A 23,420-nucleotide genomic window follows, 5' to 3' on the forward strand; every position below is an offset into this window, starting at 1 on the left:
CATGAGGAAAGGGGAGAAGGGGCCTCTGGGCATCTGACACTTCATGGACAAAGACCCTGTGCGGGGAAGGAGCTTGGCGTGTCTGGGGAACTGAAAGAGATGGGTGCCCCTGGGGGTAGGGAGTCGAGCAAGGAGAGAGGCGCGCACTGAGGCCGGGGTGTGAGCGGGAAGCGCACGGGCTGGGTCACGCAAGGCCAGTGGGGGCTGCCTTTCCTTCATGAGTGAAGGGAAGACATCGAAGGCTGGTTTCACCTCTTCTCCCACCCAATGTACACGGAACATAATAAACACTCAACGAAAGATGTTCCCATGTTGAAAATGCTCTTACATGTTGCTAGTGGAAGTGTAAATTGATGCAACTTCTACGAGTGATTTTACCACATCATTCAAAATTACAAATGTATATACCTTCCACCCAGCAATTCCCTTCTAGAAACTTGCTCTACAGGTAGACTTGGCCATGTATGAAATGACATTTGTACTGGATTATTCACTGTGGTGTTGTTTGCAATGGCAGAAGAATAGAAACTAACCAGATGTCTCTCAATAGGAGATTACTGAAAAAAACTGTGATGCCTCCATCCGCTGGACTAAAATGAACCATAAGAAGAAGAAAAAGAAAAATGAATGAAGACTTTTACGCATTTAAAAAAAAAAATTCCAAGATGTATTGTAAAGTTAAAAAAAAACAAGATTCATGGCAGACTTTATAAATGACTATTGTTTGTGTGGGTTCATAAAAAGCAAACAAACCAGGCAAAGGAAAATAATATGTATAGCTTTTCTATGCATAGCGCATCTCTAAAAGGAGACCTAAGTAACCGCCAACGTAACGTTGCTTCACCGCTAGGGAGGGACACCGGCAGCTGGGAAGCGGGTCGGAGACTTTGACAAAGTACCTTCTGAATTTTGAACCATGCAAACATCTCACCTGGTCTATAACTAAGTAAATTTGCATGACAATTATTCATTAGTTAAGTGAACTAATTAATAAGAAAATTAATTTATTAAACAAATGGCTTCCAGGTGGTACGCCCCTCTATTTGGAGAAAAACAATTAGGGAGTCCTGGCCCCTGCCCTACTCCCTAATTCTTGCTACAATCCCCATGGGAATCCCCCAACGGAGGAGCCCTTGGGCCTTTGGAAAAGTGGGTGGGTTGAAAATATTTATTCTGGTCAATTGGCATCATTTCCAGGAAAGGGTCCCCCTCTTTCATCCCCAAACCAGCTTGTCTTGTGGCCTCAAAGAGACACATCAGTCTGGGGACTTTCCTGAGCTTTTTAAATTAGTCTTCTTGCTGAAAAGCTGTACTTTTGGTCTCTGAAGTAGCAAGTGGTCCCTAAGATGCAGTATCACTTCACCACATCCCTCCATATTCTTATTAAAAAGTCTGATATTCAGTGCTTCCCTGTATAAAGATAAGTATCCAGAAGTCCTCGCAATATTAGGAAAAGCAGCACAAAGTGGGTGAGGCCAGAATGTCTGGGCTCCCCAATTGCAACAACCGAAGCGTGTGATCAGTGAGTTCTGATTAAATTCCTGCACAAAGGACAGTTGATAGCACAGGTACAGGTCTCGGGCCACTCGATGTCATCACCCTGGCTTGATAAGGAGGATGAAAGGGAGACCAGCGGGCTCAGCTCCAGGAGTTCCATTTTTCTGGGAGGGGGAGGGGGATGCCAGGAGCTAATGAAGGAAAGCTGCTGTGAGCTCTGTCCTGGAGTCCCCTCTGGCAGGCCTGAAGCTTGGACCGGGCCCACGGGTCTGGGAAGGGACAAGTAAGTGAAAGGAGCAACAGAAAAGAATGAGAACAGAGGAGGAATGGGGATCTCCCACTTGCCGTCTCTGTGCTATAATGTGATCATTTCTAAATAACCCTGTTGAACAAGGATTACTGCCTCCCCCACCCATACACCTATCCCATTTTACAGATGAGGAAACTGAGGCTCAGAAAAGTACAGTAACTTGCCTAAGTTCTCACAACTAGCAAGTGCCCAGGTCAGGATATGAGCCCAGGTTTCTCTGATAATAGAATTTGTTCACTTTTTCAGTCACAAACACGTTACTTTTTAAAAACCTATACCATCTGGGGAGGGAGGAAGGCTGGCAGAGAGAGAGGAAGGGGGTGTCGGGGGGAGACATCGATGTGAGTAACATCAATCAGTTGCCTCCTGTACATGACTGACCAGGGATCAAACTCACAGCCTTTTCTTGTACGGGACAACACTGTAGCCAACTGAGCCACATGGCCAGGTCACCATTTTTCTTTTAAATATGGCATCTCGATATGCTATTTAGTATCTATAAAATATTTTTATTCTAAAGACAAAGGAGATGAATTCTTTTTTCTTTTCCTTGTTACCATGGGTTCATCCATATGAGCTGAATGAGGGAATCTCAAGTCCTTTTACCAGTCAGGAAGACAGGAGCACAGGGGAGGGAAAGGAACCCGTGCATAGCAGGACAGGCTGTCTCAGGAAGCAATTGGTGGCAGCAGGACTCGAGACATTACCCCAAAGATCAGCCTCCAGATGTGACAGGTTCTCTCAAGGAGGCCTGATGTCCTTTGAAAGCAGCTGCCTATCATTGCACAGATAGACGTAGAACAGGGGTGTCCAATCTTTTGACGTCTCTGCGCCACACTGGAAGAATTGTTGTCTTGGGCCGCACGTTAAATACATTGCGACAGGTGACTCCAAAAAGTCTCATAATGTTTTAAATAAATTTACGATTTTGTGTTGGGCCTCATTCACAGGCATCCTGAGCCACCCCCAGGAGCCAGCCACAGGCAAGGGACTCTACTCTCCCAAACCCTGGCCAGCATTTGCTCACACCTCTCCTGCTGGTGGGAGGCCAGGGATACGACCGACCCACTGTTGTGATCAAGCTACATCCCTGCCAACCAAGGACGGACCCCTGACTTCGTAGGGGCTGAACAACAGGGGAGGGGAGGGAGGTTGGTTCAGCTGTGGGACGGGCCTGAAACCCCTCAGGTCGCCCTCATCCTGGCAGGCAAACCCGACCTCATCAACTGCTGTCTAGCAGTGGAACCAGCACCTGGTCACCATCTCTGAAGAGTGTTCCCCTCCTGGGCAGCTTTCTGTCTGCCTTCTCTAAGTCCTCAACACCCGGTATGACAGTTAGCACACAGTAGGGAACAACATATGGTAAGAAGGCACCAGAGCTTTCACAAATTGATGTATTTATTTCATTATCTGCTGATCTGTCGAGTGCACATAGATGTACCTGAGGCACTTTAAATCATATAAATGCTAGGACACAAACGCATGCTAGCTCATCGCTCTGGCTGAGAGTCCTTCGGGGTACTCAGGTCCCAGTGTGGCTTCTCTCTGTGTCTTCTGGTTGCTCCACCTGCTTGGCCAGGTCCCCCAACCCTTCCCTGCTGCTCTCCCTCCTTCTTCAGCCCCCCTCCCGCCCTCACGGTCTCCCTTCCTTCTCCCCTTCCCTGCTGCTCTCCTTTCCCTCCCAAATCTGTGCTGTTTGGTAGATTCGGACCTAGCTTAGTAGCTTTGTGACCCTGAAAAGGGGCTCAGCCTCTCTGAGCTCCCATCTCCTGCCTGCAAAGCAGGGCTCCCTAGTGGCTGTAGCTGCAAGAGCACTTGGCACACATTACTCCTCTCCACGGCCCTCGAGGTAGGTACGCTCATTACTCCACCGGATAGACAGGGTGGACCAGGCTGCCAGGGGCGAGGTAAGTTACCCAAGCACAACTTGAGTGGAATTGCCATGTGACCCAGGTCCGTCTTTCTCCACCAAGTTCAGGCTCACAAGAACCCATACGACTGCTTGTTGGCTTCCTCCTTCCCCTCCTTCCAAGATGGTGGCAAAAGGAAGGAAGGGACAATCAAGACAGATCGCAGGTTAAACATGCCGATGCTACATGTTGGCGTTCTTCCGCGTTTCATGCAGACTGCATTACACCCATCTGGGGCTCCGTAAACTCCATGAAGGCAAAGACCAGGGCTCTGCTTCTCTGGGCAGGGAGGGGCAGCGTCCGGAAGCGCAGATGCTCGGCTGAGTGCTGGGCGCAGTGCAACAGTGAGCGCTCAGGGGCCTGGGGGAAGGCAGGGAAGGCAACAGGCAGGGACAGGCCGAGTCCACAGGCAAACAAGACCTGATGCGGAGTGGGCTAGAGAGAGATGCGTGGAGCACTGTGGGAGCAGAGGAGGGACGGGGAGGACGGCTTCCCCTGTGGGACGTTTACTGGTACCACCGCATACCATGTCCTGTGATAGGCTCTTTGACTTCATCTTATTTAATTCTCACAGGGGAGGAAACCGAGCTCAAAGTCAACACCCTTGAAAATCCACTGAGCTGGGATTCAAATCCAGATCTGTCTGGTTCTAAAATCCATGCTTTGTCATCTATGCAGGCTGCCATCCGAGGGGACACCCACTCTGGGTCTCAAAGGATGACGTCCAGGATAAATGAATCACTTCCAGAACAAAGTGAAAAAATACATTCTCCCCAAATCTCACATCATAACTGGCTGGAAAAGCTGACATAAATGTCACTGGGGACACAAACATGCCGAGAAGAGCCATCTGAGCAAATGTCAGCTTCTCCTACCCCTGATTTCTTGCTCTCTCAACCGACAAGACCAATGGATAGTCCAGAACTGCGGCTACTGATTCGTTCCAGGGGCAGTGAGGTCTCTCAACTTCAGTGTCTCCAGGACAGCTTCACTCGGAGTCTCAGTTTTGTTTTTTATACTGCAAGACAGAGGGATCATCAGAGGTGGGTGAGGGAAGCGATGGGAGAGGGAGGACCTATGGCCCTCCAGGCTGCAGGCGTCCCCTGCAGGGGCTTCCTGAAGGTGGTGGAATCTCTAGTTGGCGCCTGGGTCCCCCCTTTCTTCTTTAATGGCAAAGGTAGTCGATGGGGCTGGGAAGAAGGATAAGAAAGACACTGGGGAGTTAGAACTACACATACTGGCACGCCCAGCGTTCTCTTTAAGATGAGTCTTGTTTGGAAGGGGAAAAACCCCTCAGGTAGAGGAGGAACCTCAGAAGCCATCTAGTGCAATCACTGGGTTTTAAAAAATGAATTCTGGGCCCAATATCCTCATATTCTGAATTAGAAGAAGAGGGAAATGGGGTACGTTCTGGCTCTCTAGGTTTTCTAATGGCAAAGTGTAAGGACCAGCAAGCCAGTCTGCATTCCTGACTCCCGTCCTTTCTTCGCCACAACAGGTACTGGAATGTGTCCTTAGTAACCCTGCCTCAGTGTGGGTACTCACAGAGACAGGGAGCACCCTACCTCCCCACCACTCTCTCTTGTCTGAGACACCAGAGGGCAGCTGCCAGCTTTGTCATTACTGCTTCCAGCAAGGCTGCTCTCTTCCTTCTTCCTGCTGCCCCATCTCAGTTTATTCAGAACTGTCAGGCAAAAATTTGCCTTTAGGAATGAAGGGTGCGTTCCTCCCTCCTCCAACATACACACAAATGCAATCAGAAGGGCATCTGCCATCCATCGCCTTTTGGCTCCCAGAGGCTGGGAGCAGCTAGATTATTCTCAGAGGTTGAGCAGAGGCGACCCCTGTTGGTCACGGAGATTATAGCTCATGGGAATGAGAGCCAAGCACTTACTTTGTTCATGATCCAGTCGGCATCTTCAATGGCTCTTTTAATAATCTGCTGGATTCTCTCAGGATTGTCTTCATCTGCATGAACCCGGAAACTCTGAAAGTTTAAGCATAAAAAAAGATGATAGCAAAATTCACAAGACCAGTAGCCACAGAGCCCCAGTCGCAGGCCAGGCACACTGTGGCCGCTTTACACTCAGCATCTCACTTACCCCTCCGTAGAGAGTTAGGGTACCACACAGAGACAAGGAAACAGAAGCTCAGAAGCCTTAACCTGCTGCTAAGCGATGATGTCAGTCTTTGAATCCTGGTCTATTCGACTGCATACTCCTGCCAGCAGGGCAGTTGTGAAAACAAAGCGTGGTCCCCAAGTTACCCCCAAATCAAGCTGGGCCCAAAGGTTATCTTATCAGGCAGGGGGAATGAGGTCAGTGGAGGGTCTAATGGAAATTTCCATCTCTGTGTTTCATTTGCTCCTCCCAGGAAGCTGCATTCACTCGGATGAGGTCTCTGCTTGGCTTCACAACAGTGAAGAATGGGGCTTCTCCTGGCCCAGCAGGGAAGGAAGGGGCCTGGAGGGGGTGGTCTGGGGAAACCCAGCCAGGCCCAGTGCGGAGCCCAGGCTGCCGTGGGCGTTCGATGAGATGCGCACGCTGCAGAAGCAGCAGGAGATTCGGGTTCATGCAGGGCACTCCGGGCCCATCAAAAGTACTGGTACTTTTGCCCTGTGACTCTGGACCCCACACCTCCTCCTGCCTGTCTTTAGGAGCACGCACCTCAAGTGCTCGCCTCCGGGAAGTCCTCGCTGACTTCCTCAGACAACCACCTGCTCCCTTCTCCACGTTTCCACAGCCGTCCATTGCTTCCTCTATCTTTTTACTTTCCACATTATATGTGTTATTAATTTTAGCTTTTAACTTTTTACTTAAAAGTAATTTCTAACCTATAGAAAAGCTGCCAAGAACAATACAAAAGAATTGCCTTCAGAATCACCAACTTTTAACATTTTGTCACATTTGCTTCATCATTCTCTCTTTATGTGTTTGTATAAAAGTTTTGGAAGCATTTAAAAGTTGCAGGAAAGCTGTTAACCCCAAAACACTTTGGTGTGTATTTCCTAACAACAAGGTATCTCTTAATAACCACAGTACTCAAACTCAGAAAGTTGAACATTGATAAAGTATGGCTATCTCTATCTCATTTATAGCCCATATTCCAATTTCATGAATTTCCCCAATAATATCCTTACAATAACTGTTTTTCCTGGCTCAGGATCCAATCTGGAATCGTGCATTACATTTAGCAGTCACATCTCTTTAGTCCCCTTTAAACCAGGGTGGTCCTTATGCCTTTCTTTGTGTTTCATGACATTGGCATGTTGACAAGAACAGGCCAGTTATGTGGTAGATGGTCCCTCAGTTTACTGATGTTTTCTCATGGTTCAATACAGGTGTACTTTGTTGACAAAAACCCCTGTCAAAATGATGCGTCCCACACTATTTTAACTATCTGTCCAGCCGCCTAATCCAAGGCCTGGCGCAGAGCTGGTGGGCTGGGTGATGTATCCATTGTGTTTCCTCAACAAAACCAGAGAGAAGAGCTGAGTTGCCCAGCACTGACTTCCAGTGGCTCTTACCAAAATGCCACCCCACCATTCCCTGAAAGACCATCCCTGCTCCTGCCCCTGGCTCCCGCCCCTGCAAGAGGCCCCCTGTGAAAGAAGCACCCCCAGCCCCAGGCCCGGAAGACCCTGCTCGCACCTGCCGGATGGTGTGTTTGTAATGCTCCTGGATGCCCTTGGCAGGCAGCTGGCGGCAACAGCGCAGCAGGTATCGGTAGAGCTGCAGCGGCCTCTGGACCAGCTCTGCCCCTGGGAGCGGCGCCATCTGCAGGCTGTGTGTCCCTGGAAAGCACAGAGCATCACTTCTAAGGCATCGGGCCATGACTCTCAGCCCCGGCCCCCAGGTTCCAGTGCTCTGCAGAGTAGGCTTGATAACAGCGTGGAGGCGAGGGCCCCCTGATGCCACACCTCACGGGACCCAGACCCTGAGCCCCAGCTGGGCATTCAGTCTTGCAGAAGCCTCAGTCCAGAGCAGGCCAGCAGGGAACAAAAGTGAGGTATTCAGCCTCATCCTGGCATCTTCTTTCTGGACACCATCATCAGGTAGTAGGTAAGGAGGCATCACTGACAGGCAGAGTAAGGGAGACAAGCAAGACAACCCCGCATTACAATTGCTGAGAAATCATCTAACCTCAAGTAACAGAGGGCAGGATACCCGAAGGTCTGAACCTCCCTATTCAAAGTGCGGCCAATAGCACCAACACCACCTGGAAGTTTGTTAGAAATGCAGTCTCAACCCCCACCCCAGACCTACTAAACAGAACCTGCACTGTAGTAAGATGCCCAGGAGATTCGTATGCATGTGAAAGTTTGAGAAATACAACCCTAGAGGGCTCTGCATGAAGCGGCAGCTGCAGGCAGCGTTGTCATGGAGCACGATTTCATTTTACTGTGTTATAAACAGGAATAATAATGAGCTCTTGTTCCGTCCTAATTGCTTTACATGTGATTAGTGCACACATTTTAAAAAATCAGCACAGACAGGTCTGACAACTTGCCCAAGGTCAAACAGCTGGTAAGGATAGAGCTATGATTTGAACTCAGACAGGCTCCAGAGCCCAGATTTTTTTTTTTTAAATTTTAAAGCTTTATTGAGATGTACTTAACATACAATCACATATTTAAAGTGTACAATTAGATAAGTTTTGACATATGTATACACCTAAGAAACCGTCATCGCAATCAAGAGCAAACATCTCCATCCCCCCGAGTCTCCTCTTGCCTCTGTAATCCGCCCTCCAGCTCTCGCCACTCTCCCATCCCAAAGCAGCCTCTGCTTTCTGTCACTACAGATTAGTTTGCTGAGTTTTACATAAAGGAATCATGTGTCATGTACTCCTTTGTGTCTGCAGAATCCATATTTTTATGCTTTGTCTTTATAATGGCTCTTTCCAAAGAATCCGCAACTCTAATCTGGCCTCTTATTTTTTGAAGTAGGAAACTCAATTAAGAGCATAGAGATTTTTTTTCCAATGGTAGATTCTAGAACACAAGGATTTGTTAAGGTTCCCTTAAGTACCTCCTGGCCCCTAACTGTCCCCTCCTTTATGCGCACTGCCCTGTAGGCTCCTGCCAGGACCTCTGCCACAGCATCTTGCCTGGTGTCCCTGCCTCCAGCCTGTCACTTCCCAGTCTCCTCCAGACCAATGCCTGGGCTCATCCCACAATCAGCCGCAAAGACCTTCTCCCAGATCCCCCAAAATGGCAAGTAAGCCCCTTTGAACCCACAGCTCCCTGAGCGTGGAGCTCCCTTCCCCTCTCCCCATGAGGAACTCGTGCTTATCCTAACAGGTCCATCTCATTGTCACTTCCTCTGGGAAGTCCTTCCTGACTGTCCCTCCCAGGGGCCAGCAGTGCCCTGTTTATGGGGCTGATACAGCGCTTCCCACACTGCCTGGGATTCGTCTGCTGCCAGGCCTGTGGAGCCTGGTCCAGGCCCCAGCACTTCGTGCCCTGTTTATTGAACTGGACTGAATGGAATCTGTTATCTCTTCTATACAGATTTCCCCTCCATGACAGAGAAGCTCACTATGTTCCAAATGAAGGAGCTAAAAGACCAAGATTAAATGACTGGCCTTAGTTTTAAAGCAACATTGAAAAAGAAAAAAATAGACAACTACTCCCCCTCAAAAAAAAAAAGAAGAAGAAGAAGAAGAACCAGAATTCTACATCTATCAGAGGTCCTTCAACTAAGAAAAGAAATGCATTAAGTAGCTGGTTTCAGAGGCTCCTTCATTCCTTTTGAAGCATGTTATCTGCCTGGCAACAATAAATGTCAGTCTCCACAGCTAAGTTTGCCAATCGCTTGTGGTACTCTGGGCTCTCTCTGTGACCCTGGGGTGGGCAGCTGCTTATCTGCCCCCCACCATCCATCCTCCCTTCCGGTAACAGCCCCACATGTGCGGCTGGTGATCTGCTCCTGGCCAGGTCTTAGCCCTCAAGTTCTGGGCGGAGCTCCACTCCAAGCCTGACCAATCAGAGGCCTGCATCCAGTGCCTGCAGGGATTGGTTCACAGATAGGTGCATGATGGGACCTGAGTGAATCTGAACACCTCAGCAGGAGTGACTGGAAAGGACTCAGCTCTTTCTCTTCAGACCTGATGCGGAGAGGACTTATTCTCCCTCAGGAAAGCCATCTTGCCTCCTCTTGAAACCTGAGACTAAAGCCACAGCAGAAGACAGAGCTGAGAATTTGAGCAAAACCTAAATCTGAAGAATTCATTTGAGCTCGAAAACCACCCACCTGACGATAGTCCCACCACTAGACTTTTCAATGATCCAAGACAATCCCATTTGCCAAAGCAGCTTGGGTTTGTTTCAGTCACTTGCAACCAAAAGCACCCAAACTGATTGAGAAATCTTAATCTCCCAAATTCTACGAGCACGAAGATCTGTGATGGTTCCAGCTCTAATGAAGAAGGCGAACAGGGCAGGGTCCCCAAGGTCCTCGTGCACCGGACACCAACTTGCCAGCCTGACCAGCCATGTGTCCATCCAACACACTGAGGGGAACCCCACACAATGGGGCGAAGACCTTAGAGTGCCACCAGAGAAGACAAACCACTGAAGCCCCCAGTGTGATGGGCAGATTCCACTGGCAGGCTTCCTCAAACTATATAAAGTGCTAATCAAATATTGTAAAATGCTAGTGGTATAACAGATGGCTACCAGCTGCAGTCTTCAAAATTAACATTTGGAAAGAGCACAACTTTGTTTCATTACTTTAAAGCCCAAGCAATACTTAGAAACCAACCCAGCAAGTATGGGCGGGAGATTATTTTCAGCTCAATTATAATTCTTAGTCATTCTCAGTAATAACTAGCAGAGAATACATGTGTGGGTCCACTTAGAAGAGTTAAACTAAAAATGTTTAATTTAATTTAAAGTGTGGGTCTGTATTATTTAAGGGCCAGTGAACCTCACAACATAACATCATTGCTAAAACTGTAGTCAAACACTGTGGTCCTAGGTATACTCGCTTTGCATAGCCTGCACCTTGGACTTGACCATAGCCTCTCCACCCGGGTTCCCTGTCACTGTGAAGGCACCGCCATCATCCCAGGCCACCAAACCCAAACCATTGCAGAGCCAACCCAGACTTTTCCTTCTCCCTCAATGCCCATGTCATTAGTCTCGAAGCCCATCAAATCCTACCTCTAAATGCCCCCTCAAATCTGCCCCCTCCTCTCTATTTCCACTGCACATCTTTGGTTAAGGCTCTTATCATAGCTCACACGTCCCCCTGTCTTCCAATCTATTCCCCCACCAACAGCCAGATTCATCCCTCGTCATTCCTCCACCTGCCAGGCGCACTGACACACCACCTATACAGTTCCTTTCATGACAACAACAACAATCGCTTAGCATTATTACTACAACAGCCTTACTGAATAGTTATCATGTGACAGGCCCTATTCTAAACAATGCACATAAATTAACTAATTTTAATCCTCACAATAACGTTACAAGAGGGTACCACTATGCTCTCCTTTTACCAATACCAAAACGGAGGCCAAGAGAAGGCAGGAAATTTGTCCAAGGTCAAGCAGCTGTGAGTGCAGAAGCCAGATTTCCACCCAGGAAGTCTGGCTCCAGAGGCGGTGGTGTGTGCTACCCAAAACACTAACCCCATCCTCCAAATGGACTTTGACTCATCCTGAGGCTGACATTTGAGGTTCTTCCTAACAACCGCCCCCACCCTCCACACACCCTAACTGCTTTTTAAGAGATGCCTTCGTCCCCTTGAGTTTGGCCTGCTGAGGCCCTCACCAGCAGCTCCATCTCTCTAGGCCACAAAGAGAGCATTAGACCCAAGCTAGGCCAACTGAGTATCGGGCTCTTGAACAGGGTTACAAAGAGCTTGAAAATGAGTGCACGCACCCCCGCAGTAGTGTGTCTGATCGGCCTCTTCCTGCTCGGAACTGTCCTTATAGGTCCTGCTGCCTGGCCTTCCAGAAACGTGTAGATTCCTGCATAGTTCCTCAGCCTCCTCCCTTGATTCTGTGAGCTCCTAACGCTCTTCCAATAAATTTCTTTTTGGTTGTGTCCTCCTATCTCCTCTTGGTCCCACACAGAACGAGACTCTCTCCCTCACATGTTTGCCCACAGCCTGTTGTACCTGCGTAGGTCACGGCAGGATCACCCTGCGCTCCCGCTCACCTTTCCATCTCCCCTGCCACACCAAGCTCCCCGAGTGCTGTCAGCCAGTGCTGTCGGAGTCCTCCACCTCCGTTTCCCCGATGCCTAGCACGCAGTGGGCTCCTCCGTAAATGTTTGTTGACCGAATAACCTCCAAATCTAACCAATCCCCAACCTTGAGGAAGCAAGCAACAGCTCAGCCTTCTCCCTGCCTGCAGGCCCTGGGGATCCAAATGTGTCCAAGACAAATCAGAGCCCCTGCCCGCTGTAATGTGACGGCCTCTGCCCTCGGCAGCATCCTCCATGCCCTGGCGATCGCCCCCTTTTCCACGCACCTACTCCAAGCCTATTCCAGTCCCCTCAGGTCCCTGTAACTGACCTGCAGGAACTACCCAGCCAAGCGATACCTCAGTCTGGAGAGGCCATCAGAGAGGAATACCCTCTGGTCTCCCCCACCATGAAATGCATCCTCACCTGAGAGCTGACGGAGGGACTGGTGCACCAAGCATGGTGCTAGACATTTCTACAACAACCCTGTGGCCGAAAGCATTGTCCCCATCTTGCAGCTGTGGAAATTGAGGCTGGAAAGTGAGCCGACACACCTGTGAATGCGCAACTAGGGAGCGGCAGCACTGGGCCGTGAGCTCTCAGGGCTCCAGCCTCCCTGAGTTCTTGAAGGGAAGGGGGCCCTTCCTTTTCCAAGGCTCTGTTAGGCTCTCAGAGCCGCTCTCCTGGGTTAACCCAACACCCTTCCAGCAGGTCGCCTTTTCAACCCTTCCCTACGCTCAGCCAGAATGAGCCCCTAGAAACAAAATTTCATTGTTGAGAGCCTTACTAGATTTCCTTCAATGGCACCCACAGAACAATCTCTGAGTCATCAGTATATATAACATATGCCTTTGTGTGTTGGCAGGAGCAAGGTGGTGTTCTAGGCTCTCCCCAGTCACCTGCTGATTTCTGTCCCATCTATAACCAAATCCCCCACGTACTCCACCCTCTTTCTGGCTCTGTCTCCTCTGTCACTTTGTTACTGCCATAGTGCCTGGCACACAGTGGTCACTTGATAGAAGGGTGTCATAGTGAGTCCTCTCTCCCCCCAACAACTTACAGGTCACTTTCCTGTACCTTGAAGACTGAGTGGACTAGTGAAAGCCCATGGGCACCAAACTGTGGCAAGACTGGTGTGAGGGTTAAATAAGAGAGCACGCACGCCTGCTCATGGCAGCTGCTCACTAAAGGTGAGGTCTCGCTCCCGGCCCGGCCCCACCCCTGCAAATGCAGCAAAGCAGGGAAAAAATATGTTGTGATGCCTTTTTATTGCTTCCATCCGGAATAAAAAGGCTTGCTACCAGAAGCCTCCACTGCAAAGTAAGACTGGGAGAGTTTTTGGAGTTCATTGATTCAGTTAGCTCTGCATACATCAAGGAGAAAATAATACACCTTTTTTTCTTTTAAATCAAATGAAAGATCACCTGAAGTTTATTTAGCTTTGTCCTGAATCAGAACTGAGTACTGGTTATTCATCCTGTAGCCTTTCATAAATTAGAAAGTGATAAAAACATCAAAGGTAGCATGGCTCGCAGTAGGCTCCCCGTAAAAGGTGTTAACTCAGTGAACAGAAAAACAGTCCAAAGTAGGCAGTCTTTCAAAATCAGAATACCGGAGAGTGGAAAGCCACCTTCCCTGACCCAGTGTAAGCGAAATCTCTGCCTCCCCATCCTTGGCAGCCCAGGGTGTCAGAAAATCCTTTTGTGTCAGAGCTAAAATCTGCTCTGTAAAATTCTACTTATTGGTCTGAGCTCTGCCGTTTGGGCTAAAGTCTCTGCAGACCCAGCCTCAAGTCCAGTCTTCCATCATTCGAAGTTGACTTCCCCAGCCCTTCAGTTGTTTATATTCCAAGATATCCTGAAGGTGCTGTAATCTCTGAATGCTTCCCCTGCCCACCACGGACGGGCACACACCCTCATTGTTAACCTCAACCTTAAACCGCAGTCTGCTGGGTTCTGACCAGCTCTATGGGCACTGGAGCTCAGGTGGCAATGCCACCTCCTCCACTTGGGAATTCAAAGAATGCAACTCAGACAGCATTCTCTGTTTGGGCCCTTATGTGACCCTGGCATTCAGCTCAAAGGCGTCTTTTCTTCCATGAACTATTCTTTTTTGTTGTCCATGAACTATGCTTAAGTCTCTTTCCCCATCTTGGATTTTTACTAGTTGAGTCCAGAGTCACTGGGGTCTGCCACAATCTCTGGGGTGCCTGATCCTGTCTGTTACCCAATTCAACTCAATTCAGCACAACAAAAGCACAGACGGTCACATACCAGGTACAAATGGGGTCCAGAGAGAGAAATTAACCCCAGTGAGCTGTGTCGGTCACCCATACAAGGCCATTCAGAGCATCTAACACACGTGTGGCTCTGAACCCAGCCCTAGGGCCAAAGATAAAAGTTACTGAGCAGCCCTACCCTGAGCCTTCTGCAAAGCTGATGGCATGTCTTAATAGCTACCATGTGCCAGGCAAACACTGAGAGCTTTACTTGTGATACCTCAAGTATCCTCACAATAATCTTACAGGGCACATACGAGCAGCCCCATTTTATAAGGAGGGAACTGGGGCTCTGAGAGGTTAAGTAACTCGCCAGAGGCCACACCGCTAGTCCGGGGTCAGGTCTATTTGATTCCAAAGCCCACGTCCTCGCCTGCTTCTTATACCACCTGCAGTGTCCATATCTGAACCAAACACACAGCACTGCCCAGAGCGGGCTGAGGACCTCACAGAGAACTCTCCCGCAGGCTCGCTCAGGACCAGGGCCAAGCAGCCATGAAAACACCTGATTGCTCGGTTACTCAGTACTTATTTTTCAACCTTCTCCATAAAATCTTGCTTCATGCTTTTCAGAAACCCAAGGACCACCGTCTATAACTTCCCCCTGAACATAGATGGGAAAAAAGTCACAAGGCCAATGTGAATTACATAAAGGGGGAGCTAATGATTTGCTTTAAAAGCTCTTAGGAAACCCAAAATAGAATATGACAGAATAAAGGAAAAGGGTGAAAATAAAGCCACAAAGGGAATTTCTGGGAGCCAAGTGGTAGCAATGGCACAGATGCTGAGAAGCAGGCCTACGGCCCCATTTAACCACACTGTCTCTTTCCCTAACCTGTGCCCTGAAAGAGGGCACCTAAAAATAAATGGGGGGGGGGGGGCGTGGAATCCTATATTGAAAGAAACAAAGAAAGAAAGAGGAAAGAAACAAAGAACAAAGAGAGAGGAAAAGGAGAAACATAGCCAGAAATTACGCCCTACCGAGCACCAATACAAGCCAAATTAAGCCCACACCGGCCATTGTTTAAATATGCGATTACTCTTCTTGATGAGGAATGTCACAATATAGGACTGAAGTGCTGGGAACCGTCCCGCCTGGTTTCAGGGACTGTAGCCTCACTGACAGGCAAGAGGGTCCCAAGGCTGGAGCTGAGCATGGAGGCCTTGAGAAAATAGGCCACTGAGGAGACAAAACCTGTCCCCCTGTGCCCCTGCCTCCCTCACATCACCCTGCTTGGCCCCAGAGGATGGCTGGCTAGTCAATGACGGGTAAGACCCCTCGATGGCAGGGGCAACCTAAGACAGGCACAGTCGCATAGGGACCATCAGGGAAGGACCTGGGGGACACAGAGAAGGGGCAAAAGACCTCACCCCGCAGCTTTGTCATGGCCAGGGTCCTCATTCTATCTGAAAGAAGTCTCCTTACCTCTTGGCTGCTCTGCTCCACCCACCTGACCAGATCAGTGAAACAATACTAGAGGCAGGTACAGCCCTAATCTGGATAATTAGGCCTGGAAAAGGAATGCATTAAATCCTAGGAAACTTACTTTGCTAAGAATGCCCTCCCATTAATGAGTACTAATGTTTGGAGTCAAGCACAGGATGTGATCAGTTTCCCAGGTTTCAGGGCTGAATGGGCGCCACCCTATCTACCAGACCCTGACCTGAGGCAAATCTGTGTTCCTTCAATCACAGCCTTTTGACATTGATTGATGAGCTTGGCATGCACGCTGTATACCCCTGCACATATCATTCTCAATAAAAGCAGCTTCAAGAGAAGGGCTCAGGGCATTCCCCACTAGAGGGAATCGCCACCCCCTTTTCCTGGCAGACTGAGAAGTGTCTGGAATGACTTATTTTTCCATCCGCAGTGACCCAGGGGGACTCTGCAGGAACCGAGTACCCCCCATCACTGAAGTGGTTCTGCTCCCCCCAACTCTGGGGCTCCAGCCTGCACGTGCACATTCTCTCAAGCAAGAAACGGGGCAGCAATCCTTACTCCTCAGTTCCTCTACTACGTGGTCTAGGCTACCCTCCACGTTCCTCACCCAAGTTTCTAAATCACCCCCATACCCACCTTCATCCCCAGGCACCGCTTTGCTTCCCAGCTTTGTGACAATGCCTCCTTCAGACAATCCCAACACTTCCCAATCAGTCTCTCTCCTTCCAGTCCAGCCCCCACAGAGCCACCCGAGGACATATCCTGAAAAACACACCCTGTTACTCCCCTTCTCCAAAACCCTCTGTGAAATACTCTCTATGCGTGGTCTCCCAAAACCTGGTTTCAACTTCTCTCCTCTCATCTCTTCTCTCTTCTCTCATCTTGTGTTGTCCTTCCCACACTCCCCGAATTTTAACTACACTCTGAACTTGGAGGTTAAATTCATTAGACAGTCTGGGTTCAAATTCTGGCTCCATTACTTGCAAGCTGTGGGATCCTGAGCAAGTTTCTTAACTTCCATCTCAGAATTTGTTGCACATCTGTCCATGGGGGCCACTAATAGTATTTCCTACATAGAATCATTATGAGGATTAAGTAATGCTCCTAAACCACCCAGCACGGTGCCTGGTACACATCGTGTGCTTATTAACTATCCATTATTATTGTTAATAGCATCTATGAAATGTACTTTTCAATACCTCTTTTTCCACTACCCTAAATTCTTTACCCACCTCAACAATTCGTCTTTATCCTTAAAGATCCAGCACCTAGGTTACCTCTTCCATGCTGCCCATATTCCTATAATGGGGTCATCACACTGTGCTATAATCACTTGTGTAACAATGTGATGAAGAAGCATAGAGCAGATTTTGAGCACAAACAACCCTGGTTTGTGCCCTCGCCGGGTAGCTCAGTTGGTTAGAGCATCATCCCAATCCACCAAGGTGGCAGGTTCGATCTCTGGTCAGGGCACATGCAAGAAACAACCAATGAATGCATAAATACATGGAACAATAAATTGATGCCCCCCCTTCTTTCCCTTCCTCTCTCTTTCCCTCTCTCAAATCAATAAAATTTTTTAAAAAGCAAAAAACAAATAAACATGGTTTTGGAGCCTATCTCTTCCGTTTACTAGCCATGTAATTCTGGGCAACTTGCTTGACTTCTCTGGACTTCTGCCTCCTCCTCCGTAAACTGGAGAACAGAAAATACACCTCATGCAGGGCAGGTTGTAAAGATCAAGCCAGCTAAGATAAGCGAAGTGCCTAGACCAGGGGCTGGCACTTATTAGGTGCCTGAACATCTTACCCTTTCCTACTCTACCTGGCTATGATCCGTGCTGACTGCACGTTTCGGGAATGTAGAAACCACATTGCATTAGGCAACCCTCCACTATTAACAGTGCCCAGAACATAACAAAAGCCCAATGAATGTGTGTTGATTGATTCTCTTTTACCAGAAAGGAAACTAAAGACAGGAGGACAGTGACTTCCCTGAAGTCACAAAGCCAGTGAGTGGCAGAGTCACATCTCAAACTCAGGTCCTTTGGCTCTGAGTCCTCAGCTTTTTCTACCACACCTGCTGTCTCAAAGCTACGGTGTCACGTTACATCTGTCAGCCCAAACTGCCCTGAGCCATTACTAGTTTCAAATGAGCTATTCTAGCCAAAGCAAATCAAAAAAATCATGCAAAAGGCAAACATGTTTGTCTCAGAGTGGAACAACCAGCAACTTGAACTGAATGCCTCTCACACACAGGCCACAACATCCCACGCTGGTTTGAAGGCAAAAGAAAGGAACTAATGTATTGTGTATCTACCAGGTGTCAAACACTGGGGCAGGTACTTCAGAGAGACTACTTAATCTACAATCCCATTACTCCCACTCTTCAAAGGGAAAAAACTGAGGCTCAAGGTCATGCAGAAACATGCAAGAGCCACAGCTGGGCTTTGTACCCACATCTCTGCTTTTCTAACTCAAACCCTTTCTACACACACCCAGAGCTTGTCTGACAGGATCCTTGAGCTGAAAGTTCCTGGTTTATCCTTTTCTTCTCCCCCTACTCCTCTCTCTGGCCTCTTTGCTAGTCCTCATATACCCAGGCTTTCTTCCTGAGTGCCCACCTGGTCCACAGCAGCCCCTGCCCTCCATGTGTCCAGGTCTCACTGAAGAGGCCTTCCTTGACCACACTACTATTTATCTTCATGGTGCTCTTCACTACCTGAATTATAGTTGCTTCTGTTTGTACTCTCCCACTGGAATGTAAGCTCTGTAAGAGCAGGGAGTTCATCTCATTCCTTGCTGCAGCCCTAGTAAAGTGCCCGACGTACAGAAGGCGCCCATGCGCACACATGTTGAAATACTAATCATTGAGCACCAACAAGGCGCTAGGTGCCAGAGATACAGAACAAACAGAAACAAACAAGACAGCCTCTGATCCCATGGAACTCACACGTTAACAAGAGGAGATAACAAAAACCACTCATTCAAATATAACTAAATACTAAAAGTGGAATTCAGGTCCCTGAGACTGGCTCATGGGGTCCCTCTCCTAGCCAAGGGTCAGGGAAGTTTTCTTAAGAGGGACATTTAATCTGAGGTCTGAAGGAAGAGTAGGAGTTGGCTGGGTGAAGGTGAAGATGGAGGGGTGGTGAAGGCAGAGAGAGCAGCCTGCAGTCTACATGACCGCCTAAGGGAGGAAGGGACTGCCCCTGCCCGCAGGAGCCCCAGGAGGCAGGGAAGACAAGAGCAAAGAGGATACTGTCTAGCAATGTGGGGTCAGGTTCAGAAGGGTCTGGTAGGTGGTGAAGAGTTAAATTTGGTCCTATGGTCCATCAGCTGAGGGATAAATAAAACAGGGTACCTTTGTACAATGGAATGTCTTTTCATAATTAAAAAGAAATGATACGTTACAACATGGGTAAAACTTGAAAACAATTAAGTGAAAAAAGCGAGTCACAAAGTACCAAATATTGTATGATTCTATTTATGAGAAATGTGCAGAATAGGCAAATCTGTAGAGACACAAAGTAGCTTAGCCCTTGCTAGGGGAGGCACGGGAGATTGAGACGGTAACAGCTACCAGGGGAGTTTCTTTGCGGGGAGAGCAATGAAAATGTTCTAAAATTGATTATGGTGCTGGATGATGCTCAAATTTGTAAATGGACTAAAAGACATTGAATTCTGCACTTTAAATGGGTGAACTGTATGCTATGTGAAAGCAAACGAAAGAAAAGATTAGTCTTAAGGACTAAGGGGTTTCAGCCACTGAGTGATTTGATCCGTTATTCAGACGCATACATCAAAATGTGAAGGTTAATCCAAGTAAACTCGCTCAGGGGTGCTCCAAATAGATGGACCATGCAGGGACCACATCTTGTTAAAAGTGCAAATCGAGGCTGACCACGGAGTATGCAACAGACAATGAACATTTCACTAGTGGGCCTGGAGGCCGGGCTTCACGGAGGCCCCTGGAGATCCCTGGACTCTTTGTGGCCCCCACGCCCCTCCCGGAGATGTGGGCCTTCTCCGTTCCTCCGAGCCGCCCCGGCGAGGCCTGCTATAGGCCTGGGGTGTCCGGGAGTAGCGCCCCGGGGAACGCAGCTCTTGGGAGGCACGTAAAAGGGCCAAGAGGGAAACGGATCGCTAGGCCTTCCACAGGCCACGCAGAGCCGAGGACGCCCCGAGACTTCAAGTCGCCAGCCCGCCCGCCACCCCAGCAGGGCCGGGCCCCGCGCACCCGCCCGTGCCCCCGACCTCCGCCAATGCAGCGCGGCTCACCCGCCTCCACTGGGAAACGTCAACCCCGGACGCGGCGGACGTGGGGCCACAAGTGCGCCTGCGTCTCCAGACTTGCGCAGCTCCGCCTCTGCCTGGTCTCTGTGTGCCGAGCGCCCTCTGTCGGCCGCGCGCGGGACTCGGGGTCTGTTTATAGGGGAACCCAACGTGTTATACCTACTGGGTGCCCCTTCCCTTATCGGACCCTACCCGGTTGAAAAAGAAAGCTGTTCCACTAACAGCCTTCTTACGTTAACATTCGCGCTCCCTTCTGGTTGTTGCTACCTCGGATATAAGTCCTGAAGGCAGGCTCTCCCTCATATTCCTGAATAGGAATTGCTGCTAAAACATCGGGTGTGTTCAAGACCTGTGTAAAGGCTTGCTAGAGGACTTTCCTAAACCACTTATGTTGATGACAGGAATTATATTTGGATGGGAATCTGCATTTTGAGTCATTTCATCAAATTACAGTCTTATAACACCTGTCAAAAGAATAAATATGACAGTAATAGGCATGTTTCCTTTCAGACCCATCTATAATTATAATTGAGGAAAAGAATACAGAATTTAAACTCAGAGCTACTGCCACTATCACTCTTTGAAAATGAAATATGCTGTTTTATTAAATAGGCTCTCTCCTCTCCCTAATGTTTAAAGCTGAAGTGCTTCTCTGAATTGATTTAAATACAAGTTTTATATCCTGAAAGAAATAAAGATGAGTCTTTATCTTCAGACAAACCCCCTGTTCAGTGATGCCGCTGATCGTCTCTCAGCTGATGTCTAAAAGGGAGTTAGGTTGTCAGTGGATAATATTGCTTCTGTTCACGTCTCTCTTCTCTAAGGCTTTTTAAACCGATTTGTAATGAAAAGGCTGATTTCCTTACACAGACAGACTCCATGTGTAGCTGATTTAACAGGACAACTTTTTTTCTTTCTTCTTTTTTTCAAGGCAAACATTGCTCCCTGGTGCACCTGGGAATCTATTTTTCTCCTTTTGGGATAAGAGAAGCGGGGAAGCAGAGAAAGGGGGAGTAAGGCTTTTCTCCCTTTTGTTTTTCCTTCACTCCCTATAGAGTTTTCTCTCCCTTTCTTGTTTTACCTCTTCACCTGATACACTATCCTTCCTTCAAATCAGGTGGGGGTTCTGCCCCTCAGACATTCAGATCATTGCCTCAGTCCTTCAATTTATTTTCAATATGGACCAAATATATCTAAAAGATATAATTGAACTTTCATAAATAAGCCCTCTTATTCACACATGCATATTCAGGGGCACATCATTAGTGTAGATTCAATCAATAAATCATTAAGCTTTTAAAGTCCTTGCTAGGAACCATCTGCAGTATCAACATCCATTCCTGTTTTCAGCATTAGAATCACTTAATATTTTGGAAAAATCTTCACAGTTCATTCTTTGGCCCCATTTCCCTTTTGTTCCCAGATTACTGTGTTCCTACATGAGAAACATTGTTCTAATACAATGATTTTCAACCTTTTTTAATTGCAAGCACACATAAACTAGTTACTAAAATTCTGCAGCACACCAAAAAATATGTTTTTTGCTGATATGACAGAAAAAAATAGATATAGTTTTGATTCATTCACATTGGATGGCTATTGTTGGCTGTTGTCTTTGGCTGTTGTCTTTTTTTTCTTTTTTTTTTTTTTTACAGTCTAATGCAAAAGAGGTCAGTGCCCCTGACTAAATAGTCAGGTATTACATATTTTAACACATTTTAAAAATTCTTCTGGCACACCAGTTGAAAATCATTCTTCTAATATATAGATTTCATAAAAATTCAAGATGCAACCTGTTCACTTTACCTCAGAAAGACTCCACCTTCAAATCACGTGTGCCTCTTTGTCTTCACAAACACACAAGAATTTACCTGTCTTAAAAATTCTTTATAAACATCTAAACACCAAGGGGAAAAAACCCAAAGTAGGATAAGCTTGAACAAGAATTACCAATTTTTTTCCCAAGTCATAAGGGAAACCTAGATATTTTAAATGATTGGATTATAGTATTTCAAACTTGACATCAATCTGGGATTCTTACAGCTTCAGTAGTAAAACTAAGGGATTCTTACCAGTATAAACATTCACTAAAATGACACCTGGCCCAAATCTAATGAATACCTAACCATTCTTACTATGTTATTTTCTTTCACACTGAAATTTTAGCAGACGGACACCCTCGTGTCAGACAATACAGGATATTTACCAATAAATGGAATTGAAAGACTTTACTTGAGATATTTGTCATCCAAGTTAGCTGTCCAGGGAATGTGTTCTCCCAGGGGAGTTCATCGGCTTTCATGAGCAATACACCACCTTCTCTTGATTTCTGACATTATGTCATTTAACCTGACAACTGCAGGTTTGTAACCAATAGTTGTAGGAAAAGGTACAAGTCCTGATGCTTCTTCCAATTTAAACCAGTTTTTAGATTTCAAAGAGAAATGATACATTTGCATCCTCTGATTAAATCAGGTTATTGTCTCAAAGGTTGACCATGTAAATAATTCAAATTAACTCATCATTGTACAATAGATATAATAAGCATAACAAACACTTTGAAGAAAACATCTAGGACCCTCAGTCTGCCCTTGCTCTTATTCCCATTATCTCAGATTTCCCTGTGAACAGAATGAGTGGTGCCACGTTGTTCTTCTGTTCCAAATATGCAAAGTTGCTATTTATCAGTTTGCAATTTGCATGTCTCAAATCCTGCCAGGGCACAGGGTGAGAGGCTTGGGGTGACTGGTGCAAGTGCCGAAAGGGGACGCCAGAGTGAAAATGGAGAACCCCGTGGACAGATCTCAGCCCCCGGGGGCGGCAAAGGGTAACCCTCACCAACTGCTGAAGGTTTACTTTTAAGAAAATGAAAACATTGGGTATAAAAGGTCATGGGAAACCTTAGACACCTAATGTCTTGTTTCTTTAGTTGCTGGTTTAAACGAGGGGATGAGCAAGGATTTCAAGATTTTTATATAAAGGAGCATAAGAGAGAAAAGGGTACAATTGTGACTATTCACAGTATATTCTTGGAGACTAATTTATGGCCTGGGTTTCTCGTGTTACTTTCTACAGCTCCATAAATCTGAACTTGCTGACTGGTAAATATCATACCACGTTTCTTGGTGTGTTCTGTAGTGATATGTTTACAGTGGCCACATGTGAGACCACACTGATGATCAAACGTATGAATATGAGTCTCCATTTTTTCATCTTTTTAAAATATTCTCAGTGGCTCATGATTTCAGATTATAAATAGCATGCACAGGCTTTTTGTATAAATCATCTCTGAAATGGAATTTTTCCCATGAAAAAAATAAGCAAATGCAAGATTGTGTATATGGTGATATTAACAAAGGAGTGAATGTGCTTAGGAACATTTTTCTTTTTTGCATTTTGATAGCATTGAACTAAAAATCCACTTTAAAATTACCATGTTCACAAAGTATAATTCTGTTTTCTCTGAATATGTCTACAGAGTCTTAAGATAGC

General features: G+C 47.3%; 1 protein-coding gene across 1 annotated transcript; it reads right to left on the reverse strand.

Moving 5' to 3' along the window:
* Window positions 1–3,224: 3,224 nt before the first annotated feature.
* LYRM9 (LYR motif containing 9) lies at window positions 3,225–19,991 on the reverse strand. Its single transcript, XM_054573183.1, has 4 exons — window positions 19,914–19,991; window positions 7,368–7,510; window positions 5,612–5,704; window positions 3,225–4,735 (listed from the first exon to the last, which is right to left on the reverse strand). Exons 2-4 carry the CDS (start codon window positions 7,491–7,493, stop codon window positions 4,718–4,720), a joined length of 237 nt encoding a protein of 78 aa, XP_054429158.1. The 5' UTR covers window positions 7,494–7,510; window positions 19,914–19,991; the 3' UTR covers window positions 3,225–4,717.
* Window positions 19,992–23,420: the final 3,429 nt, after the last annotated feature.

This window comes from Pteronotus mesoamericanus, unplaced genomic scaffold (genome assembly GCF_021234165.1).
Source record: "Pteronotus mesoamericanus isolate MK-2021 breed Mesoamerican mustached bat unplaced genomic scaffold, CSHL_Meso_final contig_246, whole genome shotgun sequence".
NCBI lineage: Eukaryota > Metazoa > Chordata > Mammalia > Chiroptera > Mormoopidae > Pteronotus > Pteronotus mesoamericanus.

Excerpts from the sequence above, each read along its gene's own strand:
- LYRM9 (XM_054573183.1), bottom strand. The coding sequence starts at position 7,493 with ATGGCGCCGCTCCCAGGGGCAGAGCTGGTCCAGAGGCCGCTGCAGCTC. Across the intron at positions 5,705-7,367 it reads ACAAACACACCATCCGGCAG|AGTTTCCGGGTTCATGCAGA; the intron begins GTGCGAGCAGGG and ends TTAAACTTTCAG.